Here is a 19788-nt window from a genome sequence, read left to right as displayed (position 1 = left end):
TATTTTCATAAGGTTCTGAAGCATTTTCTGCTAAGCAGTTTTTTTCTGAACACGTAAAGGAAAGTTGAGAGCAGCTGTGAGCTAAAATCCAAATGCAGAAAGTGGACTGGCTGGTACGCTTTAGTAATCTAAACAGCTTGACATATGGTAATAGCATCTTAATGTGAAATGCCTATCCTTAGTTAGTTGTTCCCTTTTGTAAATGAAACATTATACTGAGCTAAGTTTTAGCTTGTATTTTAATCGGATACTTCAATGAAACATTAATGAGAACACTAAATTATTAACAAATATTCTCATTTTACCATCATATGCCAATTTAGATAAAGGCAACATTTTGGAGTTTAGCAACAAGTTTATGTAAACAACTTACAGTAAGTTCTAGCATACATTTTGACATGAAAATACAGTTTAAAAGTACATTTTTCTTTATCATTATAATGGAGAATGGTCTAGAAAGAAGAAAAGCAATATCAGGGAATGCATGAGGGCATTTTCAAGTAAAAGGTCATTGACTGTGAAGCAAATAATTTGAAGACAGTAGTGTAATAAAATGTTTTGCGTTTGACTATTTTGCATTTCAACAGTCTGAATCATATTTACTAATTCTGAAAAGTTTGTGGCACAATTATGCCCATGTCTGCGGCAACAGGCACTTACCTTGCTCAGTTACTTTACTCGCTTATGCCAGAGGTCAAAACAGGGCACAGCATGCAGTCGTACGTACTTCTGTCCATTAAAAGAACACTCCAGGCATCCATAGACTGTCTCCCGTTTAGAACTTCCCATTCCACAAAGGACACAGGGACCTTTGGGGATGTTGTTATTAAGTAAATTAATTCGGATATGAGATCCTTCTCTGAGATAACTCGTAGAGACATCAGTCATGCTCGCAGCTTTTTCATAGTAATCTGTAAAGAGGTCCTCCAAGTAAGCATCAGAGTCAGCAACTATATCCACTACTCTTTTATCTGAAAAAGAATGCACAAAAAAAAGGAGCAATGATTTGTCATTACATTATGAACTGTTTCCAAAACAATCTGTCAATCTAATAATGGAAATAACAACTGATTCACAAAACCATTTTAAACATGCCACATTGTAGATTGCTTCCCAGCAAAAGCTGTCATGAAAATTCTTTAATTTCACAAAAGACATTGACAAAATCCAGAATTTTTTTTGTATAAGACCTATGCAGTATTTTTAGAAACAGTATTTTTAGAAATACCCTGAAAAGACAGGCATGAGGCAAGCTTTTGAAAAATCAAATCCCACCTGTGTACTTTCCTGTTTAACCATTCTTATTTTTGCATTTCTAGTTTTATTTTCTAAAAACTGGAAATTCACTTTTTTCCTAGTATTTACAAAATAAACCCCAAACCAAAAAGAAACAAACAAAAAAACCAAGCAAACAAACAAAAAACCACACACACGAAAAAAAACCCCAAACAAACAAAAAACCCCACCAATATTTAAAAGGTTTAGAAAATTTGGAGGACTCCATGTTGACCTCCTAGCAGAGGAGCAACCATCCAAACAGCCTGGGAAGAAGTAATTTTTGTAGCTACCTGCCTTTTTCATCTCTTCAGGGACTGATTAGATTGGGTGACAAAATTTCAAGCAGCTACAGCTACTGGGATGTATCGCACCCAGCGAACATTTATTCCCTCAGCATGGACCAGAGCAGATCCACAAAGCACTTTGATGCAGAACAGGATGCAATGGAGCCAGGACAGACACAGAGCAGCCTTCAGAAGGCTGTTCAACGTTTAGCTTCACACCCAGATTTGCAGATTTCCCAAATAATTAGAAGAAGGCGTGTTCAAAGTATAGGATCTTATTCTGAAGAATATATAGCTACATGCAGTGATACTCAGTTTTCTTGGATGTTGTGTTCATATCAAAATGAGAAAAAGGGAACTATGATGGTATCTTGCCCGTGTCCCTGCCAGGTAAACAGACAGCCTCAAGAGTACATCCAAATATTTAAATGAACATTGTTTGATATTTAAACTCAAAGAGTCTTCCCCGAAACCTTATTTCTAGATTATATAATAACTTGTATTGCGTAACACTACCTATAAAAGACAAATACCTGAAACAGGCTTAATGTCAACTGAAGTTAGTTGTGTAATTACTCCATACCAGTTTATCATCAGCCACAGATTTTTATTTTAAGATATTTAGCATTTCAGTGAATAGTAATGCCATAAATTTGTTACCTGTGAAAGTCAGATGCTCAAATATAAGTTTTAATAGCATTTCAATACACAAGAAATAAAGTGGTACATTTTTTCAATGAAATTTTTGTATTTAAACATTGATCTTGCACAGAAATTAAAGAAACAAAAATATGTTCTTCATTCATTAACTAAGACATTTAGATATAAATATCAAAAGTCATACTTCGATGAAACAGATTAGTCTTTAACCTCCTTAATTTGGTCAGTGAAGAGGATCCAGATTTCTCTTTTTCAAATCCTCCTTTTGAAATTGGAGTCACACACAATTCTGTAAAAATGAAAAGCAAGTTTTTAGAAGAATGAAATATGAAAGCAATAGTTGTACAACAGAGTTTAATACACTTACTAATCTATAAGAGTAACAGTGATTAAATTCAGCCTTGCTACTGTTTTTAATGGCTAGTACCACATTCTCATACAAGTCTGCACACAGAAATAGTCCACAGAACCAAGTGACACAGAATTTTAAAATGCTGGTGGCTGTCACACACTTGGATTGGTTTTTACACAATTTATGGCCATGTTAAAGGACAAAGACAGTCAATATTACACAAATGGAACTCCTACTTCTGAAGGAGAAACATTTCTATGATCTCATGTGAAACAAAAATGAAAAACAATAAGCATGGCTGTGACTCTCTCAAGTCATCTCTTTCAACACCAAATCAACTACAAAACATTTTTTTAAATAAAAATAAGTAGCACCTAAGTTTCTATCCATAACTTGAAAGAAAACCTTTAAAGTGGAATACAAGGATAATCAATTACAAGGAATTGAAAAAAAAATTTTCTCAATTGGGAATTCTTTTCAACTATGCAAATAAAAATATCAGCTTTATTGATTATTTCACTGATAATGACTGTAGCAAAAATATCACGCATGTAACTGCCACTGGATTAAAGGTAAAATAAAACACTTTCAAAGTTGAAATTAATGTTGAGCATTATGGAAGTAAATATAAAGAACTACCATACTGTATAGTCTGTTTTACTTTTAATCTAGTAGTTATGCCTGGTTTGGAGTATATGTAAAGTTTTTACAGAGGGTAAAGGTATCTCACAGTTCAGTAAATAAGCGCTTTATAATGCAGAGTTCCTGCCCTGGAAGGTTTATGCTGTGCATGCCAAAGGGTATGGAGCTGTTTGCAACTTCTAAACCATGGTGCTGCACAGATCTGCAGAGGCAGAGATCAGCTCCCTCGACGGGTCTTTTATCTTCCTATTTACAGAATGTTATAGAGAGTCAAGCAAATCCTGAAACAGTTGAGTGACTCTCACAGAGGTTCCTGTACTCCAGTACACAGGATTCTGGTGGTTAAATCTTTATCTAACATGACTCCAGTTGGTGGGGAGTTTTGCATTTGATGGTATCAAGTACTAGATCAAATCCTAAAAAAAATGACTTTCTGGTTTATTAAAAACAATGTTGATAACACTGATAATGTTACAGGCTACACTTTCATTAGTGCAGATAATGTAAGTACGTAAGTGCTATCCTTTTCCTAAATGGAGAAGAATTAGTTTTCAGTAATTGCAATTATTTCTTCCTAAATAGCTTCAGATATCCATATAAGGTAATGACATATCAGACTGAAATTAAAGCCCAAACAGAAGAAAACGGTAGCTTAGTTTAGAAGTTCTGCAGACTTTCTTTTTACTTGGATCTTTTTACTTGCCAATTTTATGCAAAACGGATCAAATGGTCTCATAAGCCTGTTCCTTACAGGCTAGAAACAGAACACAGTGATTTTTTGTTACGTGCAACTGCAGGATTTAAAAAACAAAACCAAAAAATCTTACTTAACTTTTAAAAAACATTTCCACAACAGACTGTTTTCTTGTACCTGCCTTGTTTATCTTTTCAAGAATTGTTTCTGTTAGAAAGTCAGACTATTTATGTGCATAAATTAAAGGCAGAACATTGTATCGGATCACGGCTTATGTATATTGAGAGCAAGAAAACTGTTTTAAAACTCAGACAATTATAAATAATAGCAGTAATGACAATAATGCACATTACTTACCAAAATTACCATCCAAATGAATGTAGAGTTCAAATACACTAAAAGCAATTGTTGTATGCGCAGGAAAAACAATGGCTTTGTCCCGCCCTTTATGATTCTGATCTTCAATAATGTGAAACTATGATTTGAAAAGCATCAAAAGAAAAAACGTTACAAGTTTAAATGAAAAAAGAAACAAAATAATATCTTAACTTTAGATATTGAGAATTATAATGCCAGGAGGAAGCTTCAAAAATAAAGATCAAATTTCCCCACTAAAGAATTTTATATTAATAACTTTGCATTGTAATAAAGTAAATTATGTGAATGATTTATAAATACTAGTAACAGGCAAACCTCAGAAGATTTGTGGGTTCAATTATTCAAACAGAGAATGGGAAGAAAGAAGAACATAAAACAGGGAGTAAGATGCCCACCCTTGAAATTCCAACGTGTTATAGAAGATTAATATAATAACGCAAGATAAATTATACGTTTCTTTATGACTCAATCGAAAAAGTAAATTCCACATTTTTGCCATGGCTTCACCCAAAGCTATGGCTCATTGCCTAGCCATCCTTTCACATGCATTTCCCATCCCTTAGTCACACAAGCAGTATTAACAGAAGACCAACTTCTAATTCAGTTTCCATCAGTGCCACAGTATTGATTTACTTCAGATTTTTTCCTGACCTTGCATCCATAAAATTTGTAAAAATAAGCTTCTTATGTTTGTTCATTTAAGATACAGAATTTTGTCAAACATATTTACCCTCATCATCTCTCCACGCATCCCAGTGTGGACGGTTAATGAGCACTGCCTTGTAGTTCTAATACTTTCCATGACCACGCACAAAATTTCCATCCTACTTTTTCTTGATTGATGGACAAGACAATGATCAAAATTTATTTTTCTAAAATCAAGAGGGAGGCAGGAAAGATATTCAGAGATTATTAGCAATTTACAAAACAGCTAATAGAATTAGTAACTTTAAACCAGTAAACAAATCACCATAACTTCTGCCTCATGGCGGTAGCACAACTGACTGAAGAGGCCTCTGGACGCTTAACATTGATTTTCAGTGTTTGGTAACAAAAGCCCTAAACAATTCAAAGAAAGCCAATAATGTACAAACGTTAGAGAAGATACGTGAGGCATCCTGGCAAATTCCAAGTCCATCCATCTGACACTGCTCTTAGTAACTGTAAGGAACTGTCAACACACATTTTTTTAAGTGATATAATTAATGTCAGTAAGAATTTATGGAAAATAGATAGTAAAAGCAATAGCTGTAATATTCTACCTTTGGGCTTCTGTAAAGCTTATGATGACAGAATGTTTTTGTTAGAAGCCTAAATGCTGACTATGCAAGCTGGCATGTACTCGATGGATTAAAAACTGGTTGACTGGTATGTGTCAACTATAGCTGAAAAAAAATTATGAACATGGAACAATGATGAATATTTTTATCAGGAGACTAGGACCTCTTTCCCCACACCCAATTATTAATTATAATGTTTGGAGACTATAAATAAACCAGGAAAAGGTAGGTACAGAACAAGAGAGGTTATGGATACAAAATTACATGCACTGCTTGGTAAATAAATACAAGGAAACAATATATTTTTGAAAATACTAAATGTCACATCACACATAGTAAATAATTTACTGGGATGCAACACTGGGATTCACTGGGACGACATTGTGGCCAAGGGATAATCTTTGAAATATTAACTAGAGAATTACACCTAGAATTATTCGCATCATACTCCCTTGTTTTTGGTATTTGTGCTAGCACTACAGGAACACCAAGTTCAGTTTCAGTGTCCACAGCTCAACAAGGATATTGGAAAAATGGAGATTGCATTTAGAGAAGAGCCACAGAAGGTTATGAAAAATTCAGGTAGATAAACCTACTTTGATTTTCAAAGAAAAGGCTGTGTAATAACCTCATAAAACCTTGCAGTACCTACATTGGGAGTAACACATATGTCTCTCTGGTTCATCAGACAAAGGCAAAGAAATCCTGTTTCTGAAACCTGAAGTTGGGTAATGTAATTCGAAGTAAATGTCAAATTTCCCACAGTATGGAATAACACAGATATGACCTCGGATAGACTCTTCCTCTCTGGATTTTTTTTTCCTTTTTCCTGAAAGATGCTCTGTAATTTAAACAGCAATTAAGTCAGAAAAACTATGCAGTCTGTTATACAGAAGGTCTTGTGTCTAATCCAAGGGATCTAACTTGAGACTCTTGGAAAATACCACATTGTGACTGCTATTGACTGGCTAAAAATAATCAAAACCTAACCATTTCAGAGGTACAACCTAACTGTAGGAAATATAATTCTGGAAATAGAAAGCAAAATATGTAATATTACCTTGTAGTAAGTTCTTTGAGTAATGTTGGTACTTCAACCTCATGTTTGGTCACTATGCCAAATGAAGCTTTAAAGGCAACAGAATCTGATCCAGCAACATCAAAACCAACTTCATTGGTTATCTGATTTCCTCTTCTACCATTCAGTGAAACATCTGATTTATCTTCATAGTTGAGCAACTGGTAAGACGAGATACCTGAGCAAAAGAAGACAATCGTTGTGTGATAAAAAGTCCGAACACAGTATTTTTACATTGCATTATATATTTATAACAGGACATTTTAATTATTTCATTTTTTAATAGAATAAACATAAAGAAGAGAATAAACAGTACAGTTCCCACTGTGCTTAACCATTTCAATGTGAAATTCAGAGCTACATTGAGCACTTACTTATTGCTGTTACTACTGCTGACTTAGGAAAAAGAGCACTTCAGGGTCTGAGGGATTTCTGCGCCCGTCTGGCAGAGCTGTGCCCACGCTCCTGCATGTGGTACGTCCTGGGCATGAAATGGTGATTAGGGCCATTTCTACAGTTCTGTGCTCATCATTATTCTCCTAAAGTACTTCTACCTGTAATTAGGCTGTTGGTACTTGTATAAACAGACGTGTAGTGTGTGCTGAGTTTAATGATAGAAGCTCTGTAGAAATGGCTTAGTGGAGGCCACATAGAATATTAAAACTAGGAACAAAATGAAAGCCACTGTGTGCAAGACAATGTTAGTGAATTCTGAATTTTGTCTGCATGCAGTACAAATAAACCTAACATTTCTTCATTTTTGCAATATGTGAATGAGACGTGAGTTTGCCAGTAACACTAACATTGCGTTTTACCTGATATCTCATGATTAGAAAGACTCACCACACTTGCCATGTGTGCCTGATGATTCCAGGGACTATGTTATTTTGAAGGAAAACAACGGATTAATTCCAACTTACTTGAAAGTTTGCATTGATAAATAAAAGGGTACGTGCCAAAGCATTTTTATAATGCTTTCTTTGTAACCTCAAATACACTTCCATTATAGTAACAGAAAAATATTAGAACATATTGGTTGCCAAATTAAAAAGAATAAAGGTAGAACACAGGGATTAGGTATCCAAATAAATCCAAATACATTTGAGAATCTGAGTTTTACTTTCTTTTTTTTTAATCTTTTGAAGCTTTTAAGACAAAGTGACATTATAAAGTCACCCAGTATGAATCCTCTTCATCTCTATTTTTAACAAAAAAGTTCACATATTTTTCATAATGCTACAATATTGCATATGCTTGTATTTGTCCAATAAAAAGGGAAATTCAATTACAAAGTTCTTTGCTTACATCAAAGAACAATACCTTCTGCACATGACATCTAACCTTTACAGAAAAGACTATTAAGCTTTCGTGAGGCATTTTAATGAGATTTTGCAACCTTCCTCTCAGACTTTTTAATGAGATTTTTCATTTTTTTTTTTTAATTCTGGACACACTATCTGACTTGGCAACAATATCGGACTGGTAGGATTAGTGGGATTCCAATATTTTGCATTCTGTTTTCACCCTGGAATCACCCCTTTGTGGGGTCAACCAATATCATACTCATTTGTCTGAGCAGAGTTTTCAGTTAATGCAACAGTCATGCAATTAAAGCGATTGATACTTTTTGCCAAAATGGACCTTTTTTTCAAAAGAAAATAAAGCAATGAAACTGTTTTGAGAAAACATAGCATGTATGTATGAATTACACAGACCTTTCAAAGGAAGGTACAGGAAAATGTAGGCAGTAGAGTTCAATTTTGTACTTATTAATTCTTACAGAATCTCTTCAAAACTTTCTGATATTGCAAAGCAAAGGCAATTTAAACACAGTTAAGCTCTTTAAATACACACAAAAAAAAAAAGATGATAAATGTGGAAGCTAATCTTATGGAAATCCCATTACTTCAGTCAGATAGCTGTTGTCACATGCTCCTGCCTGTGCAGAGCCCAGTTCAACAGCAGGGATTACTACAACAGCACGAAACAGATGCAGAACTAGGCCATTCTTACATATTTAAAAGACAGTAGACAGAGAAAAGTGAACATTAAACCCAAATTTTAAGTAGCAATAATCAACATACATCAATACATCTATCAGAACCTGTTGTGATCTGTGAAAAAATACAAGGCTTAACTGAACTTGTTTCGTATTAGTTCAGAAAATATCAAGACTTTTTAATATAACTGACTTGTTTGTTTTTCTATGCTTTTTCCAGAAAGTCCTTATTTTCTTTTTTATTTCATCAGCTTGACTTGTATTTTTTTCTTAAATATTACATGACTAAGCAAGACAAGTTTTATTACAGTTGTACTAAAGAATCATCATGCTACCTGCACAGTTTAAACTATGCCTACTATTCTATACTTACTAGAAAACATGCATTTTTCCACTTTGAAAAAGGCAGAAATCTTACCTGCAGAAATTTCTTTCTCCCCTTGAAGAATATCTTTTAATGTGAAAGGTGTTGAAGCAAATTTAGATTTTTTTGAAAGTAAACATTTTCTTTTCTTAATCACAAGGCTCAAAGGTTGGTATTTATCAGCTTCACTAAGACTGGGCACTGGAATTAGTCTTCCTCCATCACCAACCTGTTTAACGAAGTTTTTGGTTGCAGCAGCAAACATATTATGACACTAGTAAGGATACTAATAAAAATCTCTGTATCAAGTGTAACTTCCAGATGATGAGCCCATGTTTAATTCTTTTTACAATGTTTTTTTCAAACAAATTAACATATCAAAAAAAAAAATCTGTCAAACTTTTTTTTAGATCAAGTTATATTTTACTTTGAAAGAATCAGCAGCATCTTAACTACCCAGCTTCTGTGGTCTATTGCTCAGGAGCTCTGTCAAAGACATTCAGTTAAGCTCTCTAATTCCATATGATGAATAATGCATTCCCAGGGTAAACTGATAGGGAAATGGCTGCTTCTTCCTTGGCAGTTAAGCACCACTGTTTGAAAACAAAATTCCCAATCTTAGAAACAGAAGACAGTAACTTCTGCAACCCTCAGGTTCCTGTTAGGAGCTATTGGTGCGTTACTGTTTATCAGGTGCTTGCTACAGCTGAATTCTAGTGTTTTGCCAACAACAACCAACAAAGCAGCCCAGACGCGTTCCAGGAGACAGCCTGAATTACACATTTGTGAAGGCTGGCAGGTCTGCAGAGACGGTATTGCCTTTCAACAGCGGTTGCATGACCTACCTGTGAAAGCTCAGCTGGGCTGTAGGAGGCGTGGGGTCTTCAGAAACACCTGGGTCAAGAGGGAGACTGGTGATGACTGGGGGGAACAGAGGTGGGCTTTCTTGATATGTTACTCTCCTCCTATGGACCCAGGTCTCTGTGACCCAAAGGCTTGTTTTGAGACAGGCCAGCTGGATGCACGTGGCTCAGACTGAGAAATTTGCTACATTGTGAAAATCACACAAAATAAAAAAATGGCAGACAGAAGTGAGGTTATTGAAATGGGGTTAAGGAGCAGTTCAAGGACTGAAGAAGGAAAACACCAGTATAGAAAGATATAAATCCTAAAGGGAAAAAAGTAGACAGTCCATGGAGGACCTGTGACGGAGGCAGCAGGAGCTGACCCATCCTCACATAAACGATGACTTGTTTTTCTTGCAACAGTGGTGAGCTAAACCTTGTGGTACATCTTCAGACACTCCTATTGCAGTTGCAATAGGTAGAACATCAGCCACAGGCTTGTAAAGTTGCACTTTAATATGAATGTTATCCCTGGTTGCCAGGTAAATAGTTTTGTTTCGTTGGCTCTTTTTTCTGAAGTACGGTTTTCACATGAAAGCATTTTACGGTCTGTTTTAATAATATAATCACTTAATAATTTAACATGTTTCAATTTAGTTCTAATACATCCATAACTATTTTTAAATGTTTAGAGTATCAGGAAGTCCAATAAAAGGCAAAAAGAGGAGTGTACTACCTCAGCTATCTAAGATTAATGGAAAGGCTGCCAGAGCTTTCTGCTTACTCCTACATTTATACAGTCCTAAAATTACATTTGGCCCGTTGATGGCAACCACGAAGCTGATGTGGGCCCCCGTGAAAACAAGTTTGACACTCCTGCTCTAGAGGGTGCTGATAAATCAAAACTGGTTGTATATAGACTTTGAATTAAAATAATGTGAAATGCTGCAATTCAGTCTGACTGTAATTCATATTACACTGCATTAACAGAAAAACCTTGTACATATTTGCTAAATCAAAACATATTAACAGAACTTAAAAGATTTTAAAGGAAAGGAAAAGCTAAGGAAATTCTTAAATTAAAATTTCCCATTCAGTCATGATTTAGATTTATCTTCTATATGTCTTACAGCTGACAGGATACTAGTTTTTAAGCTCAGCCAGCACTGTATATTTAATGTGCATTTCTACTTCTCTTGCTTAATATGTGGTCATAGATCACACTCAGTCTGATCCTAGCACTAATTTTGATAATGAATAGTTTCATCTGATATGTTTATGTGGTACTCCTGTTACTCTAACACCCTATAATCCACCAGAAATGCTGCAGCAGCTGTTTGTATCATCCTCACATTACAGATCAGAGGAGTGCAACTACATTAATGTTGCCGCATTCAAAAAACATTATCTAATTTTGTGCATCCAAGTGAAGAAACCTAAGATATATTTCTTTTCCACCAGCATTAGCCATTTTTGTACTTTTCACATAGGTACAGTTACGAACTTTCAGCATTTCTGCAGCCCTGGCACCCTCTCAATTAAAAACGCACTGTGTATACGTTACGGCTGAGTCAGCACCCGAATAAAATCTTGTCTCGCCAAGTTGTGCAGATGAGAGCCCTTGCCTACACACGGATTCAAGGCTTCCTCTGGGGGGTGCCAGAGCTGTGGCCTTCTGTACCCCTTATCACAGAACAACAGTGACAGGCATCCCATTGGCCTTCACCACACAGGATCCCTCATAGAAGAAGAAAACGACTTTTCTAGCCTGATCTTAGCCCACCTAAAGGAATGAGGGCAGACTTGAACCCTCACCAAGAACCAGGCAGCTTTTTAAAAAACGAATCAAAAAATTCCACTTCCCCTCCCCACCCAGATTGGCTAGTATCCATCTATGATGATCTTTTTCCGTAAGTGAGCCCACCTGAATAATACCAAACTCCTTGCTGGTGTTAGAGACAAAATCATTCCTCCAATTTCCCCATTTTATTCATCAAGATAATACACTTTGTGTTATCCCTTCTCTTTGTAATTATATACCCTCTGACATTTACAAATAAATATATAAATCAAGACTCTTACTGTCAGAAGACTCATTTGCTGATTCATCTGTAGAGCAGGTTCATCTCTAGTTGTAAGGTGGAACTCTGTGCAAGAAAAAACATGAAGTGATGTAAAAGATAAAAACAGAGAGTAGCATCTGCATTATATGGGGGTTTTAAATGGATTTTCCTGTCCCTATAACTCTAGCTTAACTCTGCTCTCCCCTCCTAACTACCACCCCCTTCTGCTGCTGTTTGGGTTGTCCATCCCACGCAGACTGAAGGTGTTTGTGAGTTTGCCTGAAGACATCACAAGTCTCAACAGGATAAGCAGCGTCAAGGTAGCTTGTTCAGCTCTGTGTTCTGCAGTTTCTTTGCTGTATCTTCTCCTGGATTAATTGATATTTAAAACTTCTCCCTTATTCTTAAACATGACAACACGATTTATGACTGTCTGGCCAACAGGACTAAGACCACACAGCTTCTCTGAGCTGACTTTCGCACTGCAGTGGTACTGCAGCTCACGTTCCAGGCATCATGTGAAACAGGCTTTGCCTTTCGTCCAGCCTCTGTGCAGTATATCTCTGTAGCCTTTCCCGCTGCCAAAAGCACTCTTTTCAGACATCTGAAAGGCTATTTTATGATACCTATTCTTCTACTGTTATTGCCAAAATAGTAACAGTGACTGTAATAATAAAAGACCAATGAGATTTGGTAGCTAAAGACTAATTGCTGAAAGAGAAGCTTCTAGGTAGAAAATAATCAAATCCTTAGATGGAGTTTGGTCTAACCTCTCTCTAAAAAAAATAAAGGCAGTTCAAAAGGGATGGAGGCTTCCTGAATATTCACTCTAACATGATTCTCAGTCCCCCTATAAGACAGATTTCAGTAACTTACAGAACAGCAAAATTTCTAGAAGATGGTATTTATTTTCTTTCTTTCAAAACAGAATTTGACAGCTTCAAAACTTGTTTGTATGTTTCATTGCCATTAGTAGTTCCCAATGCATTATGAGCTTTGCCTCCTTTCCTCAATCTATGTTAAAGCAATCTGAATATTATATCTGAATATTATATATTATATGGCATTCACTTTATGCTTTTCAAGCATTCATAATGTAATAACATTAAATTACATATATTGAAATATTGAAGTGCATTTCCGATTTCCTACTGCAGCTTAATATGTTTATAAAAGAGAGCTTTTTAGCATCAACAGACAACTATTTAGTCAAGCTTTATTGCAAAATTTTAGGGTACAAGGTTACAGATAATATTTAAAAGCCTTAATGCTGGGATTAAAAGTGGTATCAAAAACCTAATGTACTCTGAAATAATATCAATGGTCTAAACAGAACCAGCCCAGCTAACATTCTAATTAGCTACTAAAATAATGCATGTAATAAAACTTGCCTACTTTGAGAAATTATTTTCCAACAGAAAACAGGGTAGAAATTGTAAACTAATATAAACAGAAGATATAAACATGTCCATGCAGACCGTGTTTCTATATTTGTAAAATATGCTGTACAAATATACACTATTAAGTTTCTTTCAACAAAGAATCATTACTGACTGTAACACGTACCTTGCATATGTTGATCAACTCACAAAGATTTTGCACTAACGCTTGTTTTCTTGCAAGTTTTATAAAACAAGCACAGAATTATCTTGGAAACAGTTAACTATTCTTCTGTGATCTAATGACCATCACTGAGTTAGCTGGATGAAGACCCAAAACTGATTATTGGATTCCTTGTTTTGCAGAAGGAAGAGGCACTACCAGCTGAGCTTACTGAAGATCAAACATTGATGTCACCCTGAAATCAAGAAATGGAATTTACAAGAGGAAACAAGTTGAAAATACTCAGTACAGAAGCTGAATAGCAAGATAGTTTAATTCATATGCAAGATGAGTCCTGTTTCTTCAGAACGGGCCTTTGCTATGGAGTCGTAACAGAGCAAGAAAGTATTGGCTATATATAGCTGAGAATTTTGATGATTAAATACTGTATTTTTTCCATACAGTATATTGATATGAACCTGGAGATTATTATACTTAATAGTAAAATCTAGAGAACAGTCCTGCTTTCTGCATAAACTTTGAGGATGCAGGATGCTTTTTGTAGTTATCAGGCAACTCCATAACAATTTTTGTTTTATTATTAGATGGTTATCCGACATTATCTTTGCAGAAATATTGTATATCTGTAATTATGGGGTGTCTAAAGATGTATTCATTGGCTGACCTAAGCCACATGCAAGCTAGAGGTTTGCCCAAGGAACTGAAAACGTGGAATTATGTCACTAATTTCAATCCAGAAATCTAGAAATAATCTGCAGATGATTCTGATGTTTCTGCAATCCACATGAACTGATCTTATTTTAATTTTTAATCACAATCAACCATATTATAAAATTAGCATGATTAACCAGTCAGTTCAGGCGAGAAAAGATGTCTTAAGTGCTAACTGACTGGATGAACTGTTGGTGTTTCACTTGAAAAGGTTATGACCAAATAATCAGTACCAAATTATGCCGGCAATTTGTTCAATACCCTTTTAGTGTACAAAAAGGTGCTGTCAGTTGCCAGACCACCTGACCTAATTGCCTTTGTACTATATTACATTTACCAACAGATCTTTGCAAAACAAGTGCAAGATTTTAACACCTAAATAACAGTAAAGTAAAATGCTATGGAAAAAAATACTTGCTGAATTACATAACTTTCCAGCAGATGGCATGAGTATTTCCCTAGAAAGCAAGGATCTGTGCAACATAGATCCTGTTACATTTCAGGAGGTAACAAAAATACAAATTTATGGGACCCAATATGGTCCTTATTACACATATACCTTTTTTTTACTACCTAAGTGGTTTTAACAGCACTTGACTTGACGCTGTCATGCTGAACTCCTCATCTAGCAGTTTGTTTGGGTTACTGGGGTCACTCGGCATAATGCTTGCGGTGATTGCTGCTCTCAAAGCATCATGGTATATGGAGACCATTGTGGGAAAAAAAGTTAAAGCAAGATGAAGGTTTTCAGCAAAGATACTTCCATGTTGCATTTCTTTATTATATAGCTCAAGTGCAGGGAAAATTTAAATCAGTTCACAAATGCTATTTTAATTATGCAGTATAGGGGAAAAATTAAATTAGCTCTGGCAACATTTCCATTTTATGTAGACTTACTTTATTAAGCTCTCAATTTGGTAAAGCAGTAAAAAGACGTAGTTACTGCTTGCGTATGTGAAACTTAATTGGTTCCTTATGGAAACCTCTGTGGGCAGCATGATAAATAGACCGTAACAAAATTACAGAACTCAGAAATTCAAGGAGGCAACTTATTAGAAGCCTAGTCCTAAAATGTCATAAGTTCCCCATATATAAAGTATGTTTTACTCCTTGTGGAGCCAGATTCTTTTGAATATTCCACTATCTGTAGTCTCAGGAGAAAATTTTAATAAGAAGCTTCTAGAGGTATTTTAATGGACTTTTATGTTTTATTTATATGGGAATTTTGTGGGTGAACAGTTTCTTCACCAATTAGTGTGGATTTGAAAAAAAACGAAGCTGCAGGAAACTGTTGTCCTTTTCTGTACAGATATCTAAAACATACTATTAGGGCTGTTCTAAATTATATTCAAGGTCAGTTTTAACAGTCCTTTTGGAAAGCAGATACACCCACTATTACTATATTTCCTATATAATGCTCTTCAGGTTTACAGCTCAAGTAAACTCTGTTGGAACCTCCTTCTATTCTCTGCCACAGAATAGACTGCAGTAATACATATTCATAGTCCATGCTACAGTACACATAAAAGGTTGATCTCCCGCCAGGAGGTCCTGTAATACAGTGTGGCACTTGCTCAGCAATTAAAATATTAAAAACTGCAGAGTACTGTAAGTGTTACATCAATGAAAGGCTACAAGGTGTGGAGTTCAACTGGCTTCTCTATGGCTTTTGGTTGACATCATCCCCCTTTCACCTTTATACAAGAAATATATCTGCTGACTTGATGAAAAGGGAATGTGTTGCACAGTTGGCTCCTTTGTACGACTTCACTGCCTTCTCACCATAGCCATGTTAATGATGAAAAGGAAACACAAAAGAGATTAAGGAACATACATTCTGGGGATACTTTTAAATGCTCTTCCACAGACTTACCTTTCAGGTTTCAGACCTTTGTTCACAGATGTGTGGACTACTTAATCTGTGTTTCGTGTATCCATCTTTAAATAATCTCTTAGATGACTATCACTGGCTAAAGTGTATGAAATATCCCAGCTTTTGCTTCTTTGTAATTGCCCTAATATTATTGGCAGTATTTTTAGTGGGCAGATGGATGTGTTAGCTGTGAAGCGTTTACTAATAAGAAATGCAAAAGTGAGACAGCAAGTTTGCATTTAAACTTGCTACCAATGAGAAGTGGGCACATCTTTCAGCCAAAAGAAGTCATTTGTTACATAAACGTTACTGCAGACAATGAAGCTACTTTCATCATCTAGCATTATTAGCTTGTGAAGGCAAATCTGGAAACAAGCAAGCCGGTGTGACCTAAAGTAGGTTTAATGCTGCGTTTCCTTTGGAGGATGCTGCTCAATTGGCTAAATCCTTTTTTTCCAACCTCTGTGAATGGCTGTGGCTCTGTTAGAGGATAGTTTTGTGGGCTTGCACATCCACCTGTATGAGGATGCAGAACTGCAGCTACTGCTGTGCCACTGTGTCTGAAGATAGACTACAGAAGAATTGCCTACTGTGATATAATGCACATTGTCCATGTTAATCTGTCTGATGGGCACTGGCAGCGTTATCTCTATTCAATACTTCCTTCAGTAGCAGACACAGCTTGTTCCTTGCTTCTTCTGTTTTAATCTGAGCAGCAGGCTTGACTGGGATTTATTTTTGGCATTGACACTAGCTGTCCTGTGACACCAGGCAATCAGCCTTGACCGGGGTTTATTTTTGGCATTGACACTAGCTGTCCTGAGACACCAGGCAATCAGCCTCAGTCTGTGAAACCTACTGTGTGTAGCTGTGATAATATATCACTTCCCCAAGCAGGATACTGGAAGAACTGACTAAGTGTTTTAAAGTATTCTAAGATCTTTAGATACAGAGTATTTATAAACAGATGAAATGAAGTAGGTGCTTGTAGGGCATGCAAGAATTCAGTACCCTCTTTCATAATGTCCCCTATACTTTCATGCTATGAGAATACTTCCTCATCTGGTTTTCTAAGTTGTTTTTTTTTCACATGTGTAGGCGTAAAATAAGAGGATACTTGAGCAGTTTCCAGATACTCAACATTTTAACAGACAGGTCACACAAAATTCTTGTCACCAAACACAAAAAACAGCCTGACTAATATTGTTGTACTAGGTTGGCTGATCAGCATTTAAGTGAAATCAGCTCTTGAACTAAAATTGAAGGATGTATGTGCCCTTGTGCTATATCACCTCAATTTCTTTGACTGCTAAATGTAATTGCAGGCACTCAAAAATAACCTATATAAAGAGGAACTTAAAAGACAATCTACACCTTAAAATTTGCCAGTTAAAGAAAAATAACTCAATGTCCTTACAAGAACTTGTAGTCCATTTGCAGTCCAACAAGTGCAACCTTTTGGAAATGTTAATTATACTTTTTTCCTCCACTGACTTGTCAAAAAACCTACTCAAGGAATGCAGAACAGTCGCAAAATTTGAGCTAGTAATTGGTTTCATTTCTTTGCTGAAGGAAATATAACCTTTTCCATGTGATTACAAATGTAGACTAATCACAGGTAAAAAACATCTTCACACCAGATTCATGTCTGTAACATACATTTATGCATACTTTATTAACTCGTTTGAATTCTTTATAAATTTACCATTAGTAATACAATGCTTGGGATGTAGATACAGGATATACAACTGTGGGGGACTATGGTGGGTCCATGGACTCCCTGATGGAGGGCATGGGAACAGAGATTGGCCTTGAAGATATTAAGGCCTACCCGTGAGAAAGAAGGGAGTAAAGGAGTATCCAGAGATATTAAGGTGTACCTGTGAGAAAGAAGGGAGTAAAAGAGTAAAATTGACAACAGCAAAATTAGCCAACGATATGTTACTAGTGCAGCCTGTAACCAACAGCAAAAAGGCACTTGAGCTGGTGTTTGTGGCAATAAATGGTGACTGCTGTTTGTACATGAAAGGAACTTCGTCTATGTCGTTTGTCTGTCTCAACCACAACATACGACCTAGCCTGTCTCTTAGGTACTCTGCCTAATAGTTACATCTTAGACCTAGCTTTCAGAAATAAAAAGCACAATCTAAATATAAGACATTTTATTTACTGGCCTTGAGTAAACTTAGACTCAGCACCCATTCAAAATAAACTATGGAGTACCTCCTCAGCAAGCTGTCAGTACCTCAATTAGTTTTGAATTATATTTCAGCTTAGTTTCATTTAATCCGATTTAGTAATCATTACTTACTCAAAAAATAAGTTTGCCTATTCAGGTGCAGGAACAGTCAATATTGCATACTTGTGGTTTTTGACATTTAGACCAACTTAAATATTTAATAAGCTGATAAGGACTTGGAGAACCATGTGGCTTGATACGTTGGCTGGACAAAAATGCTGTGTATCATCACATCAGAACAGATTTCTGTACTGGCAGTGAAACTTGGAACAGCTTTCTGTGGGCAACTCCTTTAGCTGAGTCAGGATGAAATCTTGTCAACAGCTTCCCACACTGTCTGACTTCACCAGGCACAGCGCCCACACGCTTGTGGGTAAGATGAAGCATCATCTGTTTCTTGGTTAAATTTCTTCCACACTTAAGCAGTAGTTTTTATGTTAAATCAGATGTCGGATGGTAGTGCTGCCTCACAGTCCTCTTACGCTCCAATCTATTCCCAAAGAATTGCCTTGGGTTTTTCAATCAGTTAAGTAATGACATACAGCTTTCCATGCTTATGCACAGCAGTCTGGCTGAGCAACAGTCATTCAAAGTGTTAAGATTTATTTTGCAAAGCATTCAGAGGCAAAGCAGGGATCCTGACTACACTAATGTGAAACCAGAGCTGAATTTTGTTCATGGAATCGTTCAACAGGGAATAAGCTCCCAGTGTACAAGCTGCCTCAGAGCATCAGTTTGGAGGAGCTCAGCTGTGTGCTCTGACACACGGAAGCGAGCGCTGTCATTCATTAAAAAAGTGTTTTCCCTTCCTTCACGGTTGCTTCCACTCAGGCAGCATTCCAGACTGTTTGAACACTTGTTCTTATAATAATGCCAAGAAACAACAAAACCCTTAATTTTTCCTCCCAAACAAATTCTTGTTTTCTATTATGTTTTCATTTTAAATAAAAAGTAATTGATTTAAGGGATGAACAACTGACAAGAACACATACTGGAAAAATCCCACATAGTGTTATTTTTCCAAGATGCCAGAAGGGGTGGGTGTCAATTTTTATTTTTTTCTTTTTTCAATTCCATTAGAGAACATCAGGAACCATCTTCCCTACACCCTCTCACAAAACTTGAGAAACATACTGTGAGCAACCTTTAATCATAAAGAGCAAGATGAAGTGGGGGAAAAAAAAAAAAGGCAAAACGCTCTTACCAGCTGTAACATGAAGATAAAACCAGGAACTCTCAAGAAAATTATCTTCTTTGAGGCTGTAGTTGGTAGCTCCTGCCAGACTTAAAAGAACTGCACAAAGAATCACATGTGAAAAGTTTTATAAAAACAATCCTGCAGTGGAAAAAGGTTAGAAAGGAACAGGGTGATGCTAGTGAGAAGATGTTGTTTCAGTGCTATTGCTGCCACTACCACCTACCTCTCCAAAATCAGTCTATACAATATACATTAAGAATGTTATGATTAATAGTCAATTCACTTAA

The 19788-nt window shown here is 36.1% G+C and overlaps 1 protein-coding gene across 2 annotated transcripts; it reads right to left on the bottom strand.

Moving 5' to 3' along the window:
* Window positions 1-335: 335 nt before the first annotated feature.
* PJVK (pejvakin) lies at window positions 336-19654 on the bottom strand. Of its 2 annotated transcripts, none has more exons than XM_065069836.1 (6): window positions 9064-19654; window positions 6629-6824; window positions 5019-5160; window positions 4268-4385; window positions 2407-2511; window positions 336-971 (listed from the first exon to the last, which is right to left on the bottom strand). In XM_065069836.1, exons 1-6 carry the CDS (start codon window positions 9272-9274, stop codon window positions 670-672), a joined length of 1074 nt encoding a protein of 357 aa, XP_064925908.1. In that variant the 5' UTR covers window positions 9275-19654; the 3' UTR covers window positions 336-669. The 2 variants fall into 2 exon arrangements, with proteins under 2 accessions (XP_064925908.1, XP_064925911.1); XM_065069839.1 differs by having other exon boundaries at window positions 4268-4386; window positions 5026-5160.
* Window positions 19655-19788: the final 134 nt, after the last annotated feature.

Source organism: Columba livia, chromosome 7, assembly GCF_036013475.1.
Source record: "Columba livia isolate bColLiv1 breed racing homer chromosome 7, bColLiv1.pat.W.v2, whole genome shotgun sequence".
In the NCBI taxonomy this organism is placed as follows: Eukaryota; Metazoa; Chordata; class Aves; order Columbiformes; family Columbidae; genus Columba; species Columba livia.
Note: the sequence above shows the minus strand (reverse complement) of the source record. Positions and strands in the feature narration are given on the sequence as shown.

Coding starts and splice junctions, on each gene's coding strand:
- PJVK (XM_065069836.1), bottom strand. CDS start 9,274: ATGTTTGCTGCTGCAACCAAAAACTTCGTTAAACAGGTTGGTGATGGA. Junction 6,825..9,063: donor GGAGAAAGAAATTTCTGCAG/GTAAGATTTCTG, acceptor TCTTTTGCTCAG/GTATCTCGTCTTACCAGTTG. Junction 5,161..6,628: donor CTCAAAGAACTTACTACAAG/GTAATATTACAT, acceptor TCTTGATTTTAG/AAAAATAAATTTTGATCATT.